Source organism: Poecilia reticulata, chromosome 3, assembly GCF_904066995.2.
Source record: "Poecilia reticulata chromosome 3, P_reticulata-male-v2, whole genome shotgun sequence".
Classification (NCBI taxonomy): domain Eukaryota; kingdom Metazoa; phylum Chordata; class Actinopteri; order Cyprinodontiformes; family Poeciliidae; genus Poecilia; species Poecilia reticulata.
This window is the reverse complement of record NC_088832.1, coordinates 11,853,271-11,878,357: the sequence shown is the minus strand read 5'-3', so window position 1 is coordinate 11,878,357 and position 25,087 is coordinate 11,853,271. Positions and strand designations below refer to the sequence as shown.

General features: G+C 42.5%; 2 protein-coding genes across 4 annotated transcripts; one reads left to right on the top strand and one right to left on the bottom strand.

The window, feature by feature from the left end:
• Positions 1-6,248: 6,248 nt before the first annotated feature.
• lysmd2 (LysM, putative peptidoglycan-binding, domain containing 2) lies at positions 6,249-10,980 on the top strand. 2 transcript variants are annotated; one of them, XM_081605074.1, is made up of 4 exons: positions 6,249-6,729; positions 7,527-7,879; positions 9,884-10,003; positions 10,352-10,980. In XM_081605074.1, exons 1-4 carry the CDS (start codon positions 6,481-6,483, stop codon positions 10,401-10,403), a joined length of 774 nt encoding a protein of 257 aa, XP_081461200.1. In that variant the 5' UTR covers positions 6,249-6,480; the 3' UTR covers positions 10,404-10,980. The 2 variants fall into 2 exon arrangements, with proteins under 2 accessions (XP_081461200.1, XP_008402789.1); XM_008404567.3 differs by lacking the exon at positions 9,884-10,003 and having other exon boundaries at positions 6,252-6,729.
• Positions 10,981-11,439: 459 nt separating this feature from the next.
• Positions 11,440-24,552, bottom strand: scg3 (secretogranin III). 2 transcript variants are annotated; one of them, XM_008404568.3, is made up of 12 exons: positions 24,058-24,552; positions 23,464-23,516; positions 23,237-23,279; positions 22,870-23,097; positions 21,232-21,374; positions 20,772-20,915; positions 20,453-20,678; positions 20,060-20,176; positions 17,153-17,236; positions 16,237-16,347; positions 15,110-15,199; positions 11,440-12,190 (listed from the first exon to the last, which is right to left on the bottom strand). In XM_008404568.3, the coding sequence occupies exons 1-12, from the start codon at positions 24,158-24,160 to the stop codon at positions 12,072-12,074; spliced, it is 1,461 nt and encodes a 486-aa protein (XP_008402790.1). In that variant the 5' UTR covers positions 24,161-24,552; the 3' UTR covers positions 11,440-12,071. The 2 variants fall into 2 exon arrangements, with proteins under 2 accessions (XP_008402790.1, XP_008402791.1); XM_008404569.3 differs by having other exon boundaries at positions 22,882-23,097; positions 24,058-24,550.
• Between the last annotated feature and the right edge of the window lie 535 nt (positions 24,553-25,087).

Below are 25,087 nucleotides of genomic sequence, written 5' to 3'. Positions count from 1 at the left end.
CTCCTGTTAAGATGCGCAAATCACTGCCAGTTCAGACTTGCGGGAATAATGCATTTAGTGGCCACAGATGAATTTTTTTTTCGGAGCGCATGCTCACTGCGTGCTATTTTTACCCTTAGCAACAGTTGCCATGCTGCTGACAATGATGTCATCAGCATGACGTCAAATGATGTATGTGTCATGAGGCCCTTCTGAGGATGACTTTATGATGTCATAGAGTCCATGACATCACCAACTGATCAGTTAATTCTCTGATCAGTTACCACAAATCAGTTAACAAGTCAGTCAACTCGAGATTCATTTGGACGTTTTAGCTCAGCACAATAAAGATGAACGACGAAAGCCCACAGAGAGAAATGGATGTGAAACCTAAGGTTTCTTTTTGGATGAAAGTGAAAAAGACATTGTCCAGCAAAGTTCATCCTGGTCAAAGAAGCCCAGATTACAAAAAGAGAAACTTTCTCAGTGAACTTTTGTGGGAAGTGATTGAAAAGGCTGCAGATGGACCAACTCTGCATCTTGTCCGACAAGTCTTTGAGGAACAACATAGCAAAATTTTGATCTTACTTTTGAGAAAAACTGGAGATATAAATGTGAATGTACTCTCTGAGGTTTCAGAAGAGCTTGGTGAAAGGATTTTCCAGAGTCTTGCGAGAGATGCATTCCACTTTGCCAGTGGACTGCATTTAATCGCACTACTGGAACACCCAGAAGGACACCAAGTCATCGTGGAAAAATTCAAAAAGCACCTGGAGAATCCTGTTCCTCCAAAGAAAATGTTAGCGTCTACCAAAAGAAAGATCCGAAAGACTTTTTTCCAACTGAAGACTTGTACGCAGATGAAAACTGCCTGAGTGAAGAGTATACTCAGGAAACCATGGACCCTGAACAATTTTTGAGGGACGCAAACAGGATGGAATTCAGACATGGAACAGAAGCAGAAAGGAGAGTTATGGCTCAAATATTCTTTGGAGATTGATTTATAAGTCCAGTTACAGATCTAGCTATGGGCATTACAAAAGGAAGGACACCGAACCGGTCCAGAGAAAGCTTGCTCCAAAAATATGGAAAGAAGTCAAGGATATAGATTTTGTCTTTTATGACAAAATGGAAAAAAAAGCCTGCCGAGACATCCTGCAACTTCTCTGGGGCAATGAAGACGCAGTTAGAGAACTGCTCTTCAAAATGATCAAAAGCAACAACCCACTAGTGATTTACAAGGTTGTGGAATGCTTTAAAAGAACCCTTGCACGACCACGAAAAATCAATCTCAAAGACACCTTTCTTCAAAAGGCATGGGGCCTCATCCAAAAGGCTGCGGGTTGTGGAGACAATCCAGACGAAGAAGAGAGGCAAGAGCCCACCAAGAGTGGATCAAATGTGTTTAGTCCACACTTAGCTGGGCCTCTAAATTTGGTCAACTCAGAGGTTGGTACTGACTTGGAGGAGTCAGGGCCAAACTCAGAGTCAGGGCCCGCCTCAGAGTTAGGACCCGTCTCCGAGTCAGGACCCGTCCCCGAGTCAGGACCCATCTCCGAGTCTGGATCCGCCTCAGAGTCTGGACCCGCCTCAGCGTTAGGACCCGCCTCAGCGTCAGGACCCGCCTCAGCGTCAGGACCCGCCTCAGAGTCAGGACCCGTCCCCGAGTCAGAAACCGTCCCGGTGTCCGAGTCTGGATCTGCCTCAGCGTCAGGACCCGCCTCAGCGTCAGGACCAGCCTCAGTGTCAGGACCTGCCTCAGAGTCAGGGCCTGTCACCGAGTCAGGACAGAACTCTGAGACGGGACCGACCTCTGAGACGGGACCTGCCTCTGAGATGGGACCCGTCTCCGAGATGGGACCTGCCTCTGAGATGGGACCCGTCTCTGAGATGGGACCCGTCCCCGAGTCAGGACCCGCCTCAGAGTCAGGACCCGCCTCAGTGTCAGGACCCGCCTCAGCGTCGGGACCGACCTCTGAGATGGGACAGACCTCTGAGACGGGACCGGCCTTTGAGACGGGACCTGCCTCTGAGACGGGACCTGCCTCTGAGTCGGGACCCGTCCCCGAGACGGGACCGACCTCTGAGACAGGACTGGCCTCAGCGTCAGGACCCGGCTCAGCGTCGGGACCGACCTCTGAGATGGGACCGGCCTCTGAGACGGGACCGGCCTCTGAGACAGGACCTGCCTCTGAGACGGGACCCGTCCCCGAGACGGGACCGACCTCTGAGACGGGACCTGCCTCAGAGTCGGGACCTGCCTCAGAGTTATGACCTGTCTCTGAGTCAGGACCTGTCTCCGACTCACGACAGACCTCTGAGTGCTCATGCCTAATCTCACCAACGTAGTGACACCTTGTCAGAAGTGTCAAAACTGTTCCTCAGCAGAACTTCGCAACTTACCAGAGCGGATGATTATGGCCTTAAAGATTGCTTGCAAGTTTTCAATCTGAGAATACCGGAAACCTTTAGTCATCCGTTGTTACAGTGAGAGCAAGACGGGTAGATTGACCCGAAGAATCAGAATTGGGGGCCGAGGGAACGATGGCCCACTGGGAGGCTAGAAGGGGTTCGAAGAAGGAGAGAAGGTGGGGGGCTGACGTATCGTTAGAGAGGTGGAGGGCGGGGGAAGCAAAGGATTGAACGAAGGAGAGACATTGAGGGGGGGCTAGTGTACCATGAGAGGAACACTAGCCCACCGTCAATGTAGAGATAGATGTGAGGGGTCAAAGAGGGTGGGGCCGGTCTAGCGTACCGTTGAGTGCTGGGGGGCGGACGAACGGCAAATTGTAAGAAGGGGAGGAGGTTTGGCTGTAGAAGGAGGGGGCGAAGGAGAGACATTGGGGGGGTTAGTGTACCATGAAGGTACACTAGCCCCCCCTCAATGTAGAGGTAGATGTGAGGGGTCGAAAAGGGTGGGGCCAGTCTAGCGAACCATTAAGTGCTGGGGGGGGCAGACGGACGGCGAATTGCACGAAGGGGGAGGAGGTCTGGCTGTATATAGAAAGAGGGGGGGCGAAGCAAAGACATTCGGGGGGGCTAGTGTACCATGAGAGGTACTCTAGCCCCCCCTCAATGTAGAGATATATGTGAGGGGTCAAAGAGGGTGGGGCCGGTCTAGCGTACTATTGAGTGCTGGGGAGGCGGACGGACAGCAAATTGCAAGAAGGGGGAGGAGGTTTGGCTGTAGAAGGAGGGGGCGAAGGAGAGACATTGGGGGGTTAGTGTACCATGAAGGTACACTAGCCCCCCCTCAATGTAGAGATAGATGTGAGGGGTCAAAGAGGGTGGGGCCGGTCTAGCGTACCGTTGAGTGCTGGGGGGCGGATGAACGGCAAATTGCAAGAAGGGGAGGAGGTTTGGCTGTAGAAGGAGGGGGCGAAGGAGAGACATTGGGGGGGTTAGTGTACCATGAAGGTACACTAGCCCCCCCTCAATGTAGAGGTAGATGTGAGGGGTCGAAAAGGGTGGGGCCAGTCTAGCGAACCATTAAGTGCTGGGGGGTCAGACGGACGGCGAATTGCACGAAGGGGGAGGAGGTCTGGCTGTATGTAGAAAGAGGGGGGCGAAGCAAAGACATTCGGGGGGGCTAGTGTACCATGAGAGGTACTCTAGCCCCCCCTCAATGTAGAGGTAGATGTGGGGGGTCAAAAAGGGTGGGGCCAGTCTAGCGAACCATTAAGTGCTGGGGGGGCAGACGGACTGCGAATTGCAAGAAGGGGGAGGAGGTCTGGCTGTATGTAGAAAGAGGGGGGAGAAGGAGAGACATTCGGGGGGCTAGTGTACCAGGAGAGGTACACTAGTCCCCCCTTAATGTAGAGGTATATGTGAGGGGTCAAAGAGGGTGGGGCCGGTCTAGCGTACCGTTAAGTGCTGGGTGGGGGGGGCGGCCGGTCAGCGAATTGCAAGAAGGGGGAGGAGGTCTGGGTGTAGAAGGAGGGGGGTGAAGGAGAGAATTAATCCCCCACGATCCACCTATAAATGCTATTTTATTTATATAATTAGGGCTATTGTAAGCAAAAATTTTAGTAATCGCGTAATCTATCGATTATTCTTACTATTAATCGAGTAATCATATAAAAAAAACTGACAAAATAACGAATTGGTAAATCTGGCATAGCAGCAGTGTTACTATCGGATATCAATATCAGTCCAATTTTTCATTTTTGAGCTTCCCTAACAGATACTTTTTTGTTTTTTAGAAAACTAACCTGTAATAATAACAACTCGTTTTCTAAGTTAATCTGAGAAAAAGTCATACAAAAATCTAAAATTAATTTCAATTTAATAAAAAGAGGCAGGCTCACAAATACGCTTATTAAAAATATCTATGATCCAGCTTTTAGTTTATGTAGTCAGTCAGTAGATGAGCTCTCACGTTGCCCCATACATGTCAAGCTTTGAGTTTGAGAATATGGGAAATGTCACCTGAAGTGGTGGTGGGCCATAATTTAACAGTTTATGTTAAATTATGGGGAAAAAAACTTAAATTATGGAAAAATTCTGCTGAAATTCCATAAAAAACGAGAAAGTGTACTGACAGAGAAAGTACCAGGACATTTCCCTGTTTTTTTATGGAAAACTTTGAAATAAAATACTGTTAAATTACGGGAAACTTCTGATGGAAATTCTATAAAAAACACTGAAAATATCATGGCAGAGAATTACCAGGACATTTTCTGTATTTTTTATTTTTATTTATTTTTTTCAGAATTTCCATCAAAAAAATGTCCATAATTTAACAGTTTTTATGTCAAATTTACCAATATTTAGTTAACCCAAAACTGAAATTCTCTTTTTACTCTGTCTTTTGTGATGCATTCACAAACTTTTTTTTTTAAAAACCTTGGACATTTCCAAATACTTTTGTCCTCCAAACCATTGAAGTCTGTATTCTATACCATATGTTAATTATAGTGTAAAATATATTAAAGTTAATGTATTTAATATATTCTTAACATAATTTTGAAACAAAATTAAATTCTAAGTCCACAGGAAATGTAGTTGTAGAACACAAAACACTTAGTTTGAAAGTAGCTCATGCAAAGTGATGTAAAAATGAAACCATTCTACAATCAATTTGCAGACTTTATTTTGCAATTTAAGACCATAAATTGACGTCATCTAGTCTTTATAACTAACCTTTACTATTATATGTTAAGAGCTAAACATATTCTTGAGCTTGCTATTGTTTATCTTCTGTACATCACAACTAATTTATTGCATTTTACTATACAAATTTTCAACGTATAAATTAAATGTAAAGCAATTTTGACTCTAGTCTTTGAAGTCAAATAAACAGTTTTGTTAAGTTATTACTATAAGATGGAACATAAAAAATTGCTTTTGAACATGAAAATCATAGTTGTAAACAGGATCAACATACTTCAAAATAAATGCCGAAAGTCTACCATTATTATGAAATACAGGTATAAATATTTTGTTAAAATCAAATGCTACATAAACCTAGCCGGTAACACTTTATTTGAAGGCAGGTGAATAAGACTGACATGACACCGTCATAAACATCTGTCATGGACATGAATAAGTCTTCATAAATATTTATGACTGTTGTCATAAAGCGTCATTCAGTAAATCATGACACTTTTAATACAAAGTTGACATTATTGAAAATGTCTTTGTTTTGACAACTTGACATTAATCTAGACAAAATGATTAATGATTGATTAATAGTATTCAGCAGGTTGTTTTCCAATGTATTAAAATTAAATATGATCGGGACACTTAATGATATTAGCGATTAGGTAATCCATTCAGCAAGCACTTTTACTTTTAATACTTAAGTATTTTTAAAAGCCAGTACTTTTTTACTTTTACTTAAGTACAAATGCTAATGTGGTAGTTTTACTTTTACTTGAGTACATTTGTGTCTGTGTATTTGTACTTTTACTTAAGTACATTTTTTGAGTACTTTCTCCACCACTGCTCTTCAGTTCCTTTTAATGAAGTATTAGCTATTTTATTTGTGTTTTTATGGTCTGAAAGTAAACTGGCTTTAGCTATATCACATGGTGACCGAATATGTTGGGATGTTTTAAGATATTTTTTTAAAAGTTAAAAACATTAAAAAATATATATGGTTCCTTCCCTTAAAAGATAAATTTACTTATCTTTGAAAGGAAAAATAAGTCTTTATTTATTATTTCTAATATATAATAAATAAATATATGTTAGAATTACTATGGGTAAATGTAATTTTTCTGATAACGATCTGAGAATTATTTTGAAAGTCTAACCGGAAGTTCGACGTTCCCTCTTGACGTACAACGATCAACGTAGCGGATCTACGCGAGAGAGGGGAGCGGTGAGGCTGTCTCCCCCTAAACATGCGCCTTTTCCCCAGGGTGGACGTGCCCAAAGCGACCCGGGATGGAGCTCTTCCTGCCGCCTAAACCTTCGCTGTAGTTCGGCTGCAGAGAGACACCCGGGGCGTGAAGACAAACATAGATATCTGCCCTCTTTATTTATTCAGGAGAGAAGATGGCGGAGTTCTCTCCCGTCCTGCCGATGCGGGATGGAGGAGGAGGTCGACTTGCCCAGCCCATCTTCCCGCGGTCCAGGTCGGGTTCCGAGTCCGAGAGCGAACTGTCCCAGAGCCTGGCCCGGACCAAGATCCGTTCGTACGGAAGTACAGCCAGCGTCACTGCATCCCTGGGGGAGAAATACATAGAGCATCGGGTTACAGACAGTGATACTCTGCAGGGGATTGCTCTCAAATACGGTGTGACGGTAAGGCTGCTGCCCTGCTGCGTTCATGTTGATCACAGTAACTAAACATGACGGTAATTATAACCGCCTGACACATAAGCAGCAACCAGCCACAGCATCACTTTGAAATAATTACGCCTGAGCTCTTCTATCTTGTGTGTGTGTCTATTCACCAAATTCACCAATTTAAAGTCATCAGTGCACAACAGCATGAGCTCAGAAAAGTAGTACGTGAAGCCCCTCTGCACTCAGGTTGGCAGCTGTGGTTAGGTGCATTTTTTAGCACTTTTTCCCACAGGAAGTTCTACCACGGTTGTAATTTCCCCTCAGTTGGTGTGAACGCGATCTTAGTTCTCGATTTTACACTTAGTTTTGTGTTTGTGCCAGCTCTTAGCTGACCTGCAGAGAGAGATGTTCACATTCAGAACAAACAAGGCAGATCATTTTTTCTTCTTTCCCTTTAAATCTGCATTTGAAGGGACAATTTCATTTTTAGTTCCAGGGATTGGAACTCCTATTCTCATTTGTGCAAATTTAGTTTTATTCAACAATTCAATCCAGTTGTGTATACAACAAAGCAAATATCTCTAACTCAGAAAGAAGTTAGTCAAAGACTGAAGAAAAGTTTGGGTGTTCTGTTTTGATGCATTCAGGGGAAAACTTACATTGTAGTTTCCTAACCCAATAATCAAGGAAATATTGCCTGATTCAGTTCACCAGATGCTGTTTTAAGCATCACTATTAAAAACCTGAACCCAAACATTGCGTTTTTTAATTTTATTAAAATATTTCTTTTCAATTTCACCCTCATATTACAGATGGAGCAAATCAAACGAGCCAACAAGCTGTTCAGCAACGACTGCATCTTCTTGAGGAACAGCCTCAACATCCCCGTGGTGTCAGAGAAGCGCTCCATTTTTAACGGACTGTCTCTGGAGTCTCCTGACGGTGACGGGGAGACGGCAAACCAGGATGCACACGTACCCCACGTTATGACGCAGGACATCGAGGGACCCTCGCCCTCCTCGTCGCCGCCTCCCGAGAACTCCAACGCCCCCCAGCCTCAGCCTCAGCCCGAGGAGCTGTCAGCCAAAGACTTCTTGCACAGACTGGACTTGCAAATCAAACAGTCAAAGCAGGCTGCACAGAGGCTGAAGGAAGAGGAAGTAAGGTGAGTCGCCCTCGTTCCCTCACGGTGCAGCAGCTGCTTTGATGTGAGTCGTCGCAGTTTCAGGCCTCACTGTGTAGGAGCTCCGGGTTCTGTTTTACAGCGAATCACGTCCTCTCTAACCGTCCAAATCTGACCCGTTCACATCAGATTGTTTGTCGAAGGTGTTACTGTTGACTGAGTATTGCTTCGTGAAACACTAATTGCGACAAACCAGTTCTTCTTGGTGTGATAAAGGCTGGCAAATGTTCAAGTACTGCAGGCAAAGCCAGTGTTGGTGGAAACCCTCCTGTTTTGGCACCATCCCTGTAGGAGCCTTGTTCTGGTCCGATGAGCCGACATGGAGCTGTTACTTGGGGAACTTGTTGGCTCAGTAGAAAATGTGTTGTTTCTACAACAGAACAGAAAACTTTTATCAGCTGCCCAAGAAAAGTTAAAATCCACAAATACTTCACACAAACGCTAATAACATTAATACGCACAGTGGGAAATGTCTTGGCTTTCTTATCTCAGCCAATCAGCACCAAGAAACACGAATGGCGCTTCTGGATTGGCGACTTTGCAAATGACGGCAATGCATATCAGCGCTCAGGTTGTTCAGCTTCCTGTAGAAGCTGAATTTTTGCTTCAAATATTTTAGATATACTACACAAAAAAATGAGCTAATAATATGTAGATTTTCTGCAAGTAATTTGGAGTCAGGTTCCAGAAAAAATAAAATAAAACCTGCCGATATTGAAATCCACTATATATGAGAACAGTTTTTTTCTGTCAAAGAATGAAAAAAAATTCTTAAAAGTAAATATTAGATGATTAGATTAAAAGTTCATTTATTTATTTATTTTTTTTAAGAATACACAGTTTTTCTGTTTTTCGCAGTATCTGAGAACCAGGACTTCCTGTTAATGCAGCACAGAAACATAAAGTAAAAGTAATTAAGTAAGTGGTTAACAAACTACAGCTTTAGTATTTCAAAAGCTTCCCATCGGGTCCAAAAGAAAGTTGATTTTGCAGAATAGTCTGTCATGAAGGAAGTAGCAGCTATCACTGCTATTCCTCCCCGAGTTAATCTGAGGTTTATGTTTTATTTTATTAAAACAGCAAAGTTAAACAGGGATGCAGTCTGCGCGTGTTTGCCCTGGGATTGGTGTGGAAACAACGACGCACGCCTCTGTTTGCCTAACCACACAGAGGCTAAAAGCTCATTTACTCGTTAGACAGCAAAACCCGAAGCAACAACCTGAACGCCGGGGTCAGAAACAGCGCTGCTGTTTTAGAGGAGGCGCTACGTTCCGACGATAATAGGAAACTGAACCGCTTTGAGTGAGGCTGAAGTGGAAATAAAGTATGCAGCGTGACTCAGTCCACTATGAAGCTGACATGAACGAGTGCAGCTTTGCAGCTGAGCGGCCCTCTCTGTCTCAACACGCAGGGCGAGGAGAACACGCCGAGGCTAAATCTCCTGCTAAGTACCTGACAGTTGCATAACAAGGCATCTGGCTGCTGCAGCACACAGAGCCTTATGTGTTGGCCTTCCTTTTTCTGATGACATTTTACTTTTCTTACGCGCTGACTGGAACTTCTGGCAATTGCACACTAAGCTCAGATAAGAGTCTGAACTGCAGTTTCTAGCAGGGATTATCTTAACGGACACGCAACTCTTTGGGCCGTGGCCATTGGTGTTTCTGAGGAAAGATTGTGATGAAGACGCAGAACACAAACCAGCTCCCCTGCAAAAGTATTCATGCTCTTTGAACTTTTCAGACTATCACATTACAAACACAGACTTTAATATGTTTCACGTGTTACAGCAACACAATGTAGTTCATGTGTCAGAATTTGAAGGGAAATCTTTCTGTCAACTCTGGGAATCAAGAGCAAAACCGGCCATGTGATCAAACATGGCTGGTGGCAAACTGCTAAAGGGTTTTCTTAAAGTTGCGATATGTAAGTTTTATAAATAATTGTTTTGTATTTGTTAAAACTCTCTATGTTGTGACTGTTTAGCATGAGATGGATAATCTTGTGGAAGAAAATGAGCTCCTCTGCATCCTTCTGCCTGGGTCTCGGTCAGAAACAGCCAATCAGTGCCAGGAGGAGGGTCTTCGCACTGTCAGTCACCCTTGTGTATGTGCTGCTCACACCCTCTCCTTTGATTATCTGTCTCATGTTATACTGTCGCAGCATAGTGACAGTTTGAACGAATATGTAGCAGAAAAAAAAACATTGTTCATAAAGGTTATATACTTCAGCTTTGAGGCTTTCTTTCTTTCAGCTGTCGTTTTCAACTTGCCATACATGACATACATGCATATTTTGAAAGGGCTCTTTCATAAGTGGTAATTTGCCTATTATTCAAACACTCGCACTGACTTCAAACTAAAGAAAGAAAGACATGAGTTCACGATGTTGTGTTGTGCTTAAACCTCTGATTACATCTGTAAACATGTTGCCTGTCTGTCTGTCTGTTTTCAGGAGCAACGAGGAGGACGACACGGCCCCCAAAACGTCATACCACGAGCTTTAAAGGACGCGACCATAAACACAACCTCATCTGTTTCAGTTTACCTTGCTGAACAAGTGTCATGTTTGCCTTCTTATTTATGAAACTGTAATTATTTGTTTTATTAATTCTCTTTCTTTCTTTCTTTCTTCTTTTCCTTTTTTTTTTTACTGTTTTGTCTGCTTTCTGAGCGTATTCACGCGAAGCTGCTGTACAGAGCACACCAGCCGCATTCGTCCTCACAGGGAGACATGACGCACTGAGATTAGGCACCATAAAAGCCCCCCGACGTTTTAAAAAATAAAAATGTTCTCAGAAGAAACCAATCATTGGAAAGCTAAAGCTTTTCTCATCAGTGTTTTCTCCCCGCGTGAGCAAAATCCTGCTAAAGTGAGGTGATGGATGGACTCGAGCCTTTTGAACACATTTGCCTCATCAAAGTCTTTGTTTTGTGTTGGAAAAAGAGTGCAGAGAGAGTTCTATTTTTGAAGTGTGAATGCATTATTTATGTGTGTGGACAACATGTCTGTAACAGCTGTTTTATTGTGCTTTTAAACTTCTTTGGTTGTATTTGCGGAAATAAATATGTATTTAAGCCATACCACGACATGTCAAGTGTGGTTTTTTTTTTTTTTTTTCTTTCCTTTTTATCTCGAGGTGCAGATGGATTTTACGTTTGGTTTAGGCCTCCACAAAAACTTGGATTTACACAAGACAGGTCGGGAAACGCATAATTTGCTTACAGTCACAGTTTAAAGGTTATATTTGTTGTTTGTTTTGAAGCCTGTAGCAATAACCATGATACATTATGATACAAAAATGCGATGTGTATAATAATGAGCTATTCTATAACTTTAAAGGATTCTATTAAAGGCTCAAAATATACTGCTCAAAAAAATAAAGGGAACACTTCAGTGTTCACTTAAATGTTAAAGTGTTCCCTTTTTTTTTTGAGCAGTGTATATATATATATATATATATATATATATTTTATTTTTTTATAATTTTCTTTCATCAGGTCATCAGGTACTTCCTAGTCAAGCATAATGCAGACCACATATAAAGAAAAGGCAATGTTTTATTTGCTTTTACAACTTTAGGAAAAAAATCCACAAATATTTACATTTAAAAATACTTCTATCATCTGTCTCTACATTGATGGAGACGTAAAACACATAGTAGAGACATGCAGAGAGAATTACTGACTGCGACACCGCCCCCTAGCGGGCTCCAGGTGGTTTACAGCAGAACAGGAAAAAGAAAAGGTAGCAACAAGGCGCAGAGACATCATAACGTCACAAACATAATTATGGTAAAATAAAAAGCAAGAATACATAAAGTCTCACATATGCGCTGGAAAATAAGATAAGTATGGCTGACTAAGACAGGTTTACACATTAGTATAATTTGATATCTGTGGATTTATTGTTGCAATGCGATTCTAACATTCACAGACTTCACTGTGCGATGTGACAAAGTATTCAGGTTCCTCATTAAAGGATTTTAGCTAGCTGTCTTCCATTTTCCTCAATTCAGTTGAGACTAAATTTAAATTTTGGTTCATTTTTGGAACATCTGGGAAACTGGGTTTTGATTATACTGTCGGTAATTTATCATACAATTTAAAATAATTTGAGAGAGTGTGTGTTCTTGTAGGAGATCTTAGTGACGGACTTGGGACGGATTATCTTGTCACAGGCTGCTGTAGATCCTCTTTATGGTGTCTCCTTCGTCTTTGGCGATGATTCCTTTCTCGATATACGAGTCGACTTGCTGGTCCATGAAATCCTTCAGCTTGGACAGGTCATAATCTGGAGGGACGAGAAGCAGCACACGGGGGCGGCTTATAATCTGACGTTCACAGCAGGCTCATTAAGGATGGTAGGGGGAACACTTGAGATGCCACACCCAAACAAGGTCTAAGGAGGATTAGGGTCAAAGGATGTTTGTCTGATGCCAGATTTGCAGCCGTCTAATCAGAAGGTCATGCTGCAAGACGATAGATCATTTTATTCGCATTCATGCTAAAATATGATTATTGAGGAAAAATAACATTTAATTTCCTTACATCTATTCAGTGCTGGGAGAAAATCCATAATATGAATCATTATAAACTGCACACAAACACTCAGCTTCCAACATCAGTTCTAAACTGACCTGGTGTCTCAAAGTGTCTAAATGTTGTCGTGTTTCCATTATCGCAGCTATAACTACAATGTGAGCTTTGAAGTCGCAGCTTAATGGCGTGTTTGAACAGACGTTACCCAGGTGACATAATTTAACTCTTGTGAATATTGTTGAAACAGAGCTTAGAAAAGGTTCCTGCAAGCAAAATGCGGCCAAAGGTTGAACTTTCTGACAAACGACACTGCAGGCGGGTTTGGTGTGAAACAAAGATGAATGTAAATAAAAGCACCTTATGCCCACTGTTAAGTATGGTAGAAAATCTGTGATGTTGTGGACTTCAAAATGCCCTGGGAATTCTTGCTGGAGGGCACAAACCGTGAAATACCTGAAAATATTAAAGTGAAACCTTACAAATTGGGTTTCATTGGTTGTTTCAACAAGATATCGACCAAAGCGTGCGGCCAAATCAGCGCAGAAATGATTCTCCAGATGAAAATCAACCTTCTTCAGTCTGCAGACCTGAAGTATATAGAAAATCTATTAGACTCTGGATGATGTGGAGGGATTTTGCAAAGGAAATGTTCAAAGTTCCCTTTTCTGCTCCAACAGCACAAAAGAGTATAAAAGAAAACTGGAACCCTATTTTACCTTATTGGTAAAACATTAACAATACGGGTGCCAACATTTTTTCTAGATAGATGTGGGGATTATATTTCTCAGTGTGAGATTATTCCACTTCAATAAAAAAAAGTACATATGAAATATTTTTGCAGATCTTAATCATGTGCCGCAACATATTTTTAAAATGTATTAAGCCTATACTATAGTATGATTTGTTTTCAGTTTGTTTCAGATGAAATGATCACAATGAGAAAAAAAATTCAGTTTCCCATCCTTTTCTGTTCAACTTCAAAACAAATATATTTTCAGTTTCAAATCTTTAGTTTGAGTAAATTTTTCCATTTCAAATACTTTTTTTTTCAGTTTGAAATTGTTTTTCTTTTGAACAAACTTTATGGCCCCGATGTAGGTCCATAGACTCCAACTAAGCCAGTAGCAGACGGATAGAGAACGACCAAAAGGTCACACACTGCAACCTCCCAGCATTTGCAGTGGGGTGGATCGTTGCAGCGCTTTACGGTTCGAGTCACTTGCGTGGAAAAGATCAAAAGAAAGCGATTAGTCGCCATCACTAGGGCCGTAAAAAGCCAAGTGGCAAAAGCCAGGATGTTTCCGTGTGTGTCCATCTGCTCCTCTGGCTAATCTTTACAGAGTGTAGGCGTACGCACCGGCGTGCGGACGGACTTATATGGACTCATTAACACACACAAATGGGCTGCTGAGATCGTCCTAATGGAGGCTTCTGGTAGAGTAAACACAACGAATGGCTCGGATCCGGCTCTGTTTCTATGACACTGTTTTCAGCCGCGAAGGCTTTGTTCTCTCCTAAAAAAAGAACAAGGACGATGGCTTCAAAGAGGAGTTCAGTGTGCTGCGAAATGAGCCACAAATGGACACCCTGATGCTTCTTTATTTTTGTCCTAAATGGAGCCTGATCATGGGAAAATTGGGTGATTGGACACATTTTGTCCGTGTGCGCCTCTTCTTACACCATTATCTGTATGTCTCGGTTCGCTGGCAAGAAGGTGGGGAGCCCCCAGTTGTCCCGGACAACCGTCGCACACTCCTGAATGTTAATGAAGTGTCCTATCTAGGGCAAGGTTAAAGATGAGCGCCCAACAAAACGTCCCTGCTGATCTGGCCTCCCATGTTCCCTCTCCTCCATCAGCACCGCACTTTCAAGAGTCCCTCGTTTTCTTTTTTCTTGTTGTTGTTGTCGTTTTCATTTCTCCTGTCTTTAGGAAGGAAAGCCAGAATCTGGGTCAAACTTCGTTTTAATCCGTAATCCCTCTATCTTCACCTTCTTATCCTTGTTTTTGAGCTTGGATCAGATGGGCACAAATAAAACAAACGGTGCGGATAAATCTCGCGGAGCCTGAACTTTTGTTTTCTTGTCTGGGATATCACGCCGAGCTCGTCTGCCACGCACAGATCTGAATGGTGAGAACTCATTAGTGATTCATTCCCCTCTGCCTAATTAAGCAGCGCAGGCCATTGATTTTGCAACACGGCGACATCCAACTGTATCCGGCATCGCCGGAGACGCTACGAGAGTTTTTACCGCTCTACAGGCCAAAGCTGAAAGTTTCATAGAACAACACCCTTGCTTTTCAGCTACTGTATGTTTGGTGTTTTAGCGAAGCAGATTCAAGTGTTTTGTCGGCAAGCAAGCAGCTGTTCCTGGAGCAATTAGGATGGCATGATTAGGGATGATCCATATTGATGAGATCTGGAGCGAAGCATTTATTTTAATATGCCACGCTCCTTTAAAATGCAAATAGGGGATAACAAGGGTCGCCGGTTTTCCTTCGCCCCAGACATGGCAGTTTATGAAGAATGAAGAAGCGGTGATTTGGAAATAAGGGTCTTTTTCTGCGTGTTACAACAGCAAACTCGTGTAACCTCCAGCCATATTCAGCAAGATGAAGGAATCAGGACTAAGATTGCATCATCAACTTTGCTGTAATGAAAAAACGCCTCACCATTTTTGCCTTCTTCTTTGTTGTGCTTCTTCAGCCACTCGATGTTCTTCCTTATGGCCTCCAGGTAGGTCTCCGATTTGCCCGGCTGATCTGGGGTTTCAAAGAAACGGAGAACAAAGGTGAGACATTTCCCTCACTGAAGCGCTATTATTCCTGAAAGACATTTTCTTGTTTGCCAAGACTGAAACTTGCAAAGACCTTAATTTTACCAGCTAGTAAAACAGCCAAGCAGTAGATTTATAAATTATTCATAACATGAAAAATGTAACCCTCATGCTTTCTTATTTTTTTTTTTCACAGAAAACACAACGGCTGCAAGGACGGCATCAAAAAGCAAGCCTCCCCAGATGAATGTAATATATACAGTTATACTCTTAATTTAGTCACAGATCAAATGTGCATTAATATAGATGTTTTCTCTTTTTCTTTTTTGATAAAACTTAAATAGGCCAAGTCACTGCAGACTTTAAAACCAGCCAATCAGTTTTCCATTTAGTAATTGATGAATCTGACAACCCCAGTCTGCGTTTTGTTTTGTTCTCTGTTTATCTGTACCTGTCTGGGTGGAAATGTGGATTATATTGACGTGCCGTGTGCACAGTCTGCCAGGACACACACTAGACGAGGCTGTGACAAGCTTTTCCGGTGCCTGTTATTGGACTGGCCTAGTTCAGAGACGAGCAGGGGCTTAATTATGATTGGCCTGAACTGCGGAGCGTTGTTTATTTCCCAGGAGCTCCGCTGTGAAAAACAAAATGTCTGAACTGGTTTCCATTGCACTGAAACCAATTTTGTGGTAGACTGAGTAGGATCATTTACTTAATTGAAGTGAAGTGGTGAGGATTTGTTGTGTTTTTGTTGTTGTTGTTGGAAAATTTAATATTTATTTGAGAGATGAGAAGGTACAAAACAAATAAAAAAACACAATAAAATTGTGATTTGAGCAAAAATAAAAATAAAAGAAAACAATAACAAAAAACACAAAGAATGAGTCACGCTAATGACGAGGACGGACATCGTCATTCATGAAATAAAGAAAAATGTTGAAACTGTGAAAGAGTTTGTCTACGTAGAACAAAACGCTACGCGTGTGTCTGGCGGTCGTCAGGGTTTCCCTGTGGACTGACTGGTCTCAGTTGACGGCTGCTCCTCTTTGGTCGAGTCCTTCAGGTTCTCGTACTCCTTCTGCATCTTGGCCGTCTCGGATTTAGTGTTGTCGTCTTCGTCAAAGTTTTTCCCTAAAAACAGAACAAAAACACAAATATGGTTCAAATTCTTGGCGGAAACACTTGGTGGCTGTTCAGTAAATTGGACATCTGTAATTTGATTCTTTTTTTTTAATCTGATTTGCAAGAAGCTAGTTGCGTCTGTGCTTCAACAGCCTTTCAAATAACGCCCCCCCGAAGTGTTTCCTTCATGTTCTTGGATTCATTCTTCTTTTGCATTTAAAGGTTTTAATTGTTGCATAAAAGCAGGTTTAATTGCTTAGCTATTTTCTTTTTACTTCAAGGGCCTGTGCTCAAGTCCTTGAGCAAATATACTTAAAGATTGGATTATTCAAAAACTTTCAGATTGATATTCTGCAATAAAATGATCTATTCTAAGCTTAACATTTCAATCAAAGGTGTAACTACACATGGAAGGCAAAGTATAAAAAAACAGGTGAAACGTAAAACAACTTTACTTTATTGCAGGTTACTTATGAGCCATTTCGAAAGTGTTTAGCCAAAGAAATGATCTAACTATGTAGATTATTTCTACGTAATTCTTTTCTGACCAAAGAAAAGGACAATTCGCCATTTTTTTTCCAAACAATTGTAATTTTTTAAATATATATCAAGTCTGGGCCAATTTACTTAACTACAAGTAAATTAGGATAAAGTTATAAAGGTCTTTTTATGCACCTTTTCTTGAATTCTCTTAGTTTTTAGCAACAAAAACTGGTTATTTTCAAACTTCCAGTCCAGCCACTGTCTTTATCACACAGCCTAAAAGATATCACTTTGAAGAATGCTTGAAGCATTCAAGAGAAAAAAACGTTACCGGTGAGACCCGAAATGTCCGGGACCACGAGGGACTTTCCGAGCTTGTTCTTTGTCTGCATGGCAATCATAGCGTCCAGGTTCTCTGCAGGTGGACAGAAGAGAACAAACATTTACTTTCAGAACTCGTTGGTCCAGTGCGGTCGGTCGGTTCTCTCTGCGGACGATGAATGGACGCCCGTTGACCGTTTCGGTGTCTCACGATGTTCCTGAGTGACTCAGAGGGTTATCATGAGAGAAAGCCTCGCTCTCATTAACGAATACGAGGCTCTGGAGCATGACGACAGTCATAAACATAACATTGTGTTTCCTTTTTTTCCCTCCTCCATTCTCATTTCCAGTGGCTTAATTAGCAATCTCAACCAGAGTAAAAAAAAAAGAAAAAGCCTTTATGGGAATAATTTATGTGTGGTTTAATTATCTGTATGTGTGCTGGACCTGTGTAACATCACCAAATGCTGCTGTTTGTTTGCTAAATGTTTACATTTCTGCATGAATTCATCACATAATCCTCAGGTCGTGTTGTACGTGTTACGGGGGGGGGGGGATATAATGTGTTTGCAGAGAGATTATGAAACGAGGAGACACAAACACAGATCATATGGCTGGACAGGACAGGAGGAGGGAAACATTACACCTAAAGATAAAGGAAGCAGATGTTCTGGGGATAAATGCAGCTAAAATCACATCGTCTGTGTTGATTTCCCATCAGTCTTCTAATTCATCATTTAAAAGCTTTGCATAAATAGTTAACAGACAGATTAAAGCACTTTGTGCTTTAAATAGCGCCGAGAACCTTTGCGGTGTTTATTGATTTCCTCTTGACGTGAGCAGAAATATCTGCTGGTTAGAAACTGTTTGTCTAATGTTACCACCTGAGCTGCTTTAATTAATATTATAAGCTTGGAGGACAAAATACAGATGACAGCAGAGGCATAGTTTGGTTTTTCTGATCGGGTCCACAACTGTGAGGAATCTTTTTATTTCACAGATCAAACAGGGGGTATGACAAGGCTCGGCGTTGAAATGTTTTCCGATTTCCTCTCTTGTGTTTTGTAATCCTTACTATCTAATCAGCCCACTTTCCTCTGCTCTTTCTATGTACACCGTCCACCTCCTCACACCTGGAGACACACACAAGCACAGAAAAAGCCCCTCTTTTTTTTCCTCCCTTCCCGTGCTTCCTACCTCTGCATCTCGCTCACTCTCTGGCTGCATCTTAAAGCAAGCAAGCATCACCCGCTGCCAGATTAGAGATGATTGGCAGCTCTGAGTACTCAGTGGTGAACCTGCTGTGACTCACTGGAACATCACAACCAGTTCAGAGGAGGAAGAGAGAGAGAGGAGGAAGGGTGTGTGCATGTCGCTAGGAGATGCAGGAAATCCATTTCTGTGTCTTGCTATATAACCTGGACTAGGAGAATGCTGGGGGCCGGTTACCACGGAGACTCGCATCTTTTTTAATGGTATATTACGCTCGGTGGCGGTGTGTAGCAGCTAGCGCAGCAGCAGTTTGAGACAGTAATGGCCATCTGTTGGGAACGGTCATCTGAAGGAGAATTGAATAATCCGTCTAAAGGCTAAACGCAGCGGGTCAAACCTTAGTGGACAACAAATTTGGAGCTTAATTTGTTTTTATCTCATTCATGTCAACAGTAGAAGTGAAGAGGAAACATGGCTGCCAAGTTATTTACGTTTTAAATTTAAAAAAAGAGAAAAAACCAATATAAACTATTAGATATCATTGTATTTATGGATGAAATTAAAAAACAAAATGAAATGAATGAAATAAATTCCATTAAAATCAATTCATTAAATTAAAAATTGTAAGAATTTCTAGATATATATTGAACCTCACTTTTTATTTTCTCCTAAATATTGTGAGATGAAATTAATATAATTTAAGGCAGGAAATGAGTAAATTATTTAATCAAAACTTCTCTATTTTTTAACTAATCTCAAGTTTAAATTTCTCTTTTCGACTGGTTGCTGATTTGAACTGAGGGAAGGATTACGTCACGGAGAGAGGACCGGATGGGTTCGGGATTTCCCGAGGCGGACATAGAGATGACGGCTGTGCTGTCTGTGAAAGGTGGCTGACCTTTCCACCGGCTACTGATGCTCACAACGTAACCAGTCTGATCATACTGGAAGTCCCCTGACATTTATTATCTGCCCTCACTGGCTTTACGCTCGACTGCTTTAGACCAACAGCACACAGGAAAAAAACACCAAAACAGACATGAATAAAATGGATGCACACTGGATGGATTAAAGTCTAAATCTGAAATCCTTCATCATGCTGTAAGCCCCATGTCAAAAAAGCAACAAAGATGTCACATCATTACATACATATACCTTTTGTACGTAAAGAGATTTTTCACACAACCCCAAATGTTTGAGTTAATTTTAAAATAACCTGCAAATCAAAAGAGGTGAAAATATTGTATTTTTTCCTTGTTGGCTTCATGATGTGCAAATAGACAATAGGAAACAAATTTGGGACACAACAGCTAAACTGCCTTGTTGTTTTTGGCATGTTGCCCCTGACAGGATGCCGCCCTGGGCTTAATGCCCACATGAAAAACTGCTGAAAGGATTTATTGATGCTTCATAATCAATGTTAAACACAAAGCATCATATTTATGGAAAAGAGGATGGATGGATGATTTTAACTAAGATAAGCTGTAATTATTCTCTTTTCCTGTTATGCACTTTAAAAAGTAGCACAAACAGTCTTGGTGGTGAACAACTTTGAAAATGTCCCACGAGAACTGAGCTCCACATCGACCACAAGAGCAATAAAACCTGTTCAATCAAAGCCTAAAGCATTTACCTGGAATAGTGATTCAGCAACCTGATGAAGTACCTTAAAATTTAAACCTCCAAATTATTGTTAACGTCTTACCGAGATATGAAACTCCCTCCTCTGGAGTGATGGTGCCATACTTCACCATCATCTTCACAAAGTCGATCAGCGTCTTCATGATGGTGATCAGGGTTTCTCTTTCCTGAGCGTCTTGCTCTGGAGAAACAAAGCAGAGAGCCGGTAGAGAATGAGGACGGACGTACGGATGGATGGAAATGGTTCTAAAACGTTTGACCGCTGAATTCTTCGTAACTGGAGTGTCGATAATGAGATCACTGGAGTGCCTGTGTGTGTGTGTGTGTTGTGTGGGTGGTTTTATCATCCACACTTCCTTTTCTGTGTTCAAACAAATGTGGGGGGTGGGGAAGCCCTGACTCATCCTCTTTTGACTAAAATAAAATAATCTTCTGTGAGGAGGATTTGAGTTTTCACCTGAATCGAGGCTTTTGAGCAGCCGGTAGAAGTTTGGGAAGTACTGCAGGTCCTGGAGCCCGTCTTCAGGGTTCACCTCGTTGCCCTCCTCTTTCTCTTTGTCCCAGCTGTTGTCCACGTCTTCCTCCGCATCCCTGTCCACCTCGTCCGCAATCTCGTCATCGTTGTTGGCTACCTCGTCATCGTCTTCTTCATCGTAACGCCGCCTGGGTGTCTCCCATGCGTCCTGAGAGAAAAAAAAACACAAAAAACCCCCCCGCAGGTTTTAGATTCTAGCAGCTGTTACCATGACTATGACATTTTTTGTCTCCCGCCTTACCGTGTCTGAACCCAGGTCGTCCTGCTCTCCCCTAGAGTCCTGGTCCATGTCCTCGATTTCATTATTCTTCGCATTTTTGGTGATGAGATCCTGGAGCGCCTCGGCCACCTGGTATTCCAGAGTATCCGCCTGGTTTTCAGTGATCTACAGGAAAAAAAAACACACAAAAAAACAGACAATAACAGCAAGTTTGTGATGATAGAGCCCAAATTATTGATCGGTGACCTCAGTTCAACGAGGGGGGCAAAGACAAGCTGATCATCGAGTGACAAAAAACTAATTCACAGCTGAACTCGTGGAACAATAAATGCAATTTACACATATCTTCATCTGCTATAGTGACGGTAGAGACTGCGCAGAGGGGGGTGGAGCGAGCCCCCACAGGGGGGAAATGTCAAGCGACCCGCTGGGGCTCAACTCAACACGAGTTTCAGAGGGCGATGCTGAGCTCGGCGCTTACCAGCCCCAGTTTGAGCAGCTTGGAGACGATCCTGTCAAAAACCCCTCTGTCGTCCTCCTCGTATATTTTGTTGGCAATCTTCTGAACGATATCCTCGGCAGTCAGCGGGGTGCCGTCAACCTGCCGGAAGCTTTCTGGGTCATCTGTGAAGAGAGACCATTGCTTTCAGCCCCGTGGAGCAGAATTACTTTCTTTACACACTAAAAAAAAAAAAAAAAAAAGCGTTCCTCATATTCGGCGTGTCACAGCAATCCCGAGCGACAAATGTGCAACTGCGACAGTCTGACACTTGCATAACGGCGCCAGCTGCTTCCCGAGGTCCAAAACTGAGTGAAAAACGAGGAGCAGTGCCAGATTATTTTTGTCCGTGTGTGCAGGTTGAATCATGAGTGATACGGTTCCTTCCATCTATTTTTGGCTCACTTTGATAAGATCTTGACTGCTGAGCTTGCCAAATGTAAGCGCATAGAGCGTAATCTGGAAGAGGGGGAGAAGAAAACAAAGGTTTGTGCCTCTGCTGGGTCCAAATGCAGGAGCAGAGGAAGCGATGATGCTCCGTGGTTTGACTTCCAGTCACCTGACCTCTAAGAGGGCTTCAAAGGTCAGACGGAAGTCAATGTGGGCCCCCTTAAAATGAAGATAGGTGTTGAAGGTGCTCTGAGATAACATGAAGGGCAGACCTAATGTGAGTGTAAACGTAAAGTGATGTGGAAAAAATGTGAATGCCATAAATATAACATTTATTTTATTAGGAAGTATTTGCATATTGATGCCTAATCAGAAAGTCATTCATTTGCACTTAAGAAACAAAAATTAAAATTGGTTGACTCCTTAAGCAAAAAAAAAAAAAAACTAAACATATAACAGAAGCTATACAAAAATGCATATAAACTCTATAGAGAAAAACGTTCCATCTCAACTTAGAGAGATGGAAAGCCAGTTCTGATTGTAAAGGCAGCTAAAAACAAAATGTATGAAAAAAAAAAGTAAGAGAATTCTCCGGTATGTGATTTTAGACATTTTAAGAAAGACTAAATGTCTGGAGTTCTATCATAACTCATTAAAGAAACAAACTAAAACATTTTTCTCATCATTTTATAACACTCACTGTGAATTATCTATGTTGTCACAGTTTATATTAAATATTCATATGTCGAAACATGCTTAAAAACGCGCAAGCGTTAAAAAATGTTTCTGTTTTTTCCTATATGAGCGATGACAGCATCCTGCAAAGTAGTGGAAGACAGAGCATCAAGTTTCACCACATCGGAGTCGAGGAGGAGGAAGAGGATAATCTGTTTCTGCTGGATTCACGTGTCCTCCTGTCTCTGACTGCTTCCTTTCTGCTGCGGCTCAACTCCATTATACCCACGTGTCTCCTCAGTCTACTCTTTTCTTAAAATGTCTGCCTGGTGGCCTGCCAGCAAACGGATAGAGGCAGCAGCCAGCGTTACGGGTCTGTCCTTGATGACGGAGAAGAAAAAGAACAAAACAAAAACCAAGACAAAGGACGCAGACTGGAGACTTGTGTCACTGACAAGTGCGTCATTGTTTTAATGGGAAGGGCTCCCTACTGCGTTATGATGGGTGGAAGGAACAGGAGAATCAGTGCGGAGTGCATGTCCAGCGTGCGTATACCCTGGTACTTGCCGTAATCCATCCCGTGCTTGGTGGAGTCGTAGTCGTCAGCCAGACGTCTGCTCTTCGTCGAATCGGATTCGTCGGGGACGTACTGATGATCACCCTTCTTCACCGGCCCTTCCGGGGCCTCTTTCGATTTCTGGCCGTCGGCCAGAGACTTGAGCATGGTGAAGTCGTCGCCTTGCTCTGGCTCCGCGTCCTTGGAGATCGCGGGTTGTTTGCTCTCTGTCAGGAAGCAGAAGCAAACAACAGTGAATAAGGGCGCAGATGATGGCTCCATTACTGGAAAGGCTGCTGCAACCTGAATCTGCACACCAGGCGGAAACAGAGCCATCGATTGATTGGCAATGAGGTGTCCTCTTACCTGCTGACTGCACCGCAGCCTTCACGCTGTCGGCCTCTGCAATCTGGCCAAGGACAAACAATTGATTGTCACTCAGGATATGAGGTCTGATAATTAATGTTTGTAGGGATAACGGGGGGGGGGGAAGCCAGGCTGTTTGAAAAGTGACCGTAAAACACATTTGGCCGGATATTAAAAGAAGAAAATGAGCTGTGTGGGGTGTATAGACAAAAGGGGACGTCACCAACCTGTTCCTGTAAAGGTCTCTCTTCTGTCAGCTGCCTGTTGTACACAGTTTTATCTGCAACGAAATCACCGCTTTAGGCGTTCAAACTGGTGACCGTAAGCAGAATACATGAGCCGTACAGATGATTTAATTACGAACTTTAATTCACTTGAGACATAATTTAAAGTTGCTTCGGTGAAAATTGACCTTTCAGATTGATGTGATCTGCTGGGTTTCTGCCCTCCTAACTCTCCACCAGAGGCAGAGCTTAATCGGATTATCAAACAAAAGATTAAACTGTGGCGAAAATAGACCACAAGCGGCCTAAAGCGACCGGGCGCATTAAAAACACCAGCAGCCGCCATCGAGTTGCACGGAGCTCAACTCTGCGGGGTTACACGACAAGCTATGTTTAATTTGAATTTAGACAAAAACAGGCAAGGGAAATAAAACAGCAGACCAAACACAATTTATAATTTTTTTTATTATTATTTATACTTCTTTATGCGCTCCATTTAGCGTTTCGTTGTACTTTTGGGAAGTTTTATGCAAATCTTAAAAACGACATGCGCACATTTCTGTCAATCAAATGGTGCCCCAGTTCCCGCGAACTCACCATCCGCTGAGGCTGTAGGTGTGGGGAAGGCAGATGTCTGGCTGACTACATTCAGAACAAGGAGCTGGAGAAGCACGAAAAGGCCAACGCGTTTTGACGCCATCCTCGGAATGATCTACCACGGAGCGCGCAGGAAACCGGTTCCTATCGGCGTGAGTGAGTCTGGTGGGGGAATCTCTTTTCCTGAGGAACAAAAAAAAAAGAAAAAAAGCAAACAAACAAAAGAAGTGCTGAATGCGTGGACAGCTCCAGAACCCGGTGCTGCGTCTTGATGGGGACGAAGCCGCTGTGTCTGCCTATAGACGCACCGGGCGGGTAAAGGCTGGAGAGAAAAAAAAAATGATGTGCGCTGCCGGAGCTGTTGACGCACGGTGGTGCTGAAAGCAGGTCACCTGTCTAATTAAAAGCAGATAAGCAAGGAGGCTGTTCCAGCCCCGTGTGAGCTGCAGCATCACCTGCCAAGGCAGTAATACAGCCCACTACAACAAGACCTGCCCCCTCATCAGAGAGGAAGGGGGAGGAGACGTGGGGGAGACAAAGGAGAAGGAGGGGATGAACACTGCAAGAAGTGCGCGAGTTTCTCTCTCTCTCTCTCTCTCTCTCTCTCTCTCTCTCTCTCTCTCTCTCTCTGTCTCTCTCTCTCTCTCTCTCTGTCTCTCTCTCTCTCTCTCCAGGCTGCATTATGAATATTATTTTGTTAACCTATTTTCAGATTTAGATCTAAAACGCGAGGCATTGGAATCACTATCCAGAAAAAAATAACAGCAAAAAACAAAAACAAAAAACAAAAAAAAAAAAACAACAACAATAAACAGCAAATCATGTTCAGAAGTTCAGTTTACTAATTTGCGCCATCAAACACGTTCCTTGCTTTTTAAACCTTCTGAAATCAACAATACCACAATCATAAAGCATCTTTACCAGGTTAACTGTTAGCAAACAAATTCTCTTTCCATTTTCCAACAGCCCCCATCTAAATCCAATTACTTGAGTGAAACATTTTTTGCAGCGTTTGACGAGAAAAAAACAA

Excerpts from the sequence above, each read along its gene's own strand:
- lysmd2 (XM_081605074.1), top strand. The coding sequence starts at position 6,481 with ATGGCGGAGTTCTCTCCCGTCCTGCCGATGCGGGATGGAGGAGGAGGT. Across the intron at positions 6,730-7,526 it reads CTCTCAAATACGGTGTGACG|ATGGAGCAAATCAAACGAGC; the intron begins GTAAGGCTGCTG and ends CTCATATTACAG. Across the intron at positions 10,004-10,351 it reads GCACTGTCAGTCACCCTTGT|GAGCAACGAGGAGGACGACA; the intron begins GTATGTGCTGCT and ends GTCTGTTTTCAG.
- scg3 (XM_008404568.3), bottom strand. The coding sequence starts at position 24,160 with ATGGCGTCAAAACGCGTTGGCCTTTTCGTGCTTCTCCAGCTCCTTGTT. Across the intron at positions 23,098-23,236 it reads GGCTGCGGTGCAGTCAGCAG|AGAGCAAACAACCCGCGATC; the intron begins GTAAGAGGACAC and ends GCTTCCTGACAG. Across the intron at positions 16,348-17,152 it reads GGACATTTCGGGTCTCACCG|GGAAAAACTTTGACGAAGAC; the intron begins GTAACGTTTTTT and ends TTCTGTTTTTAG.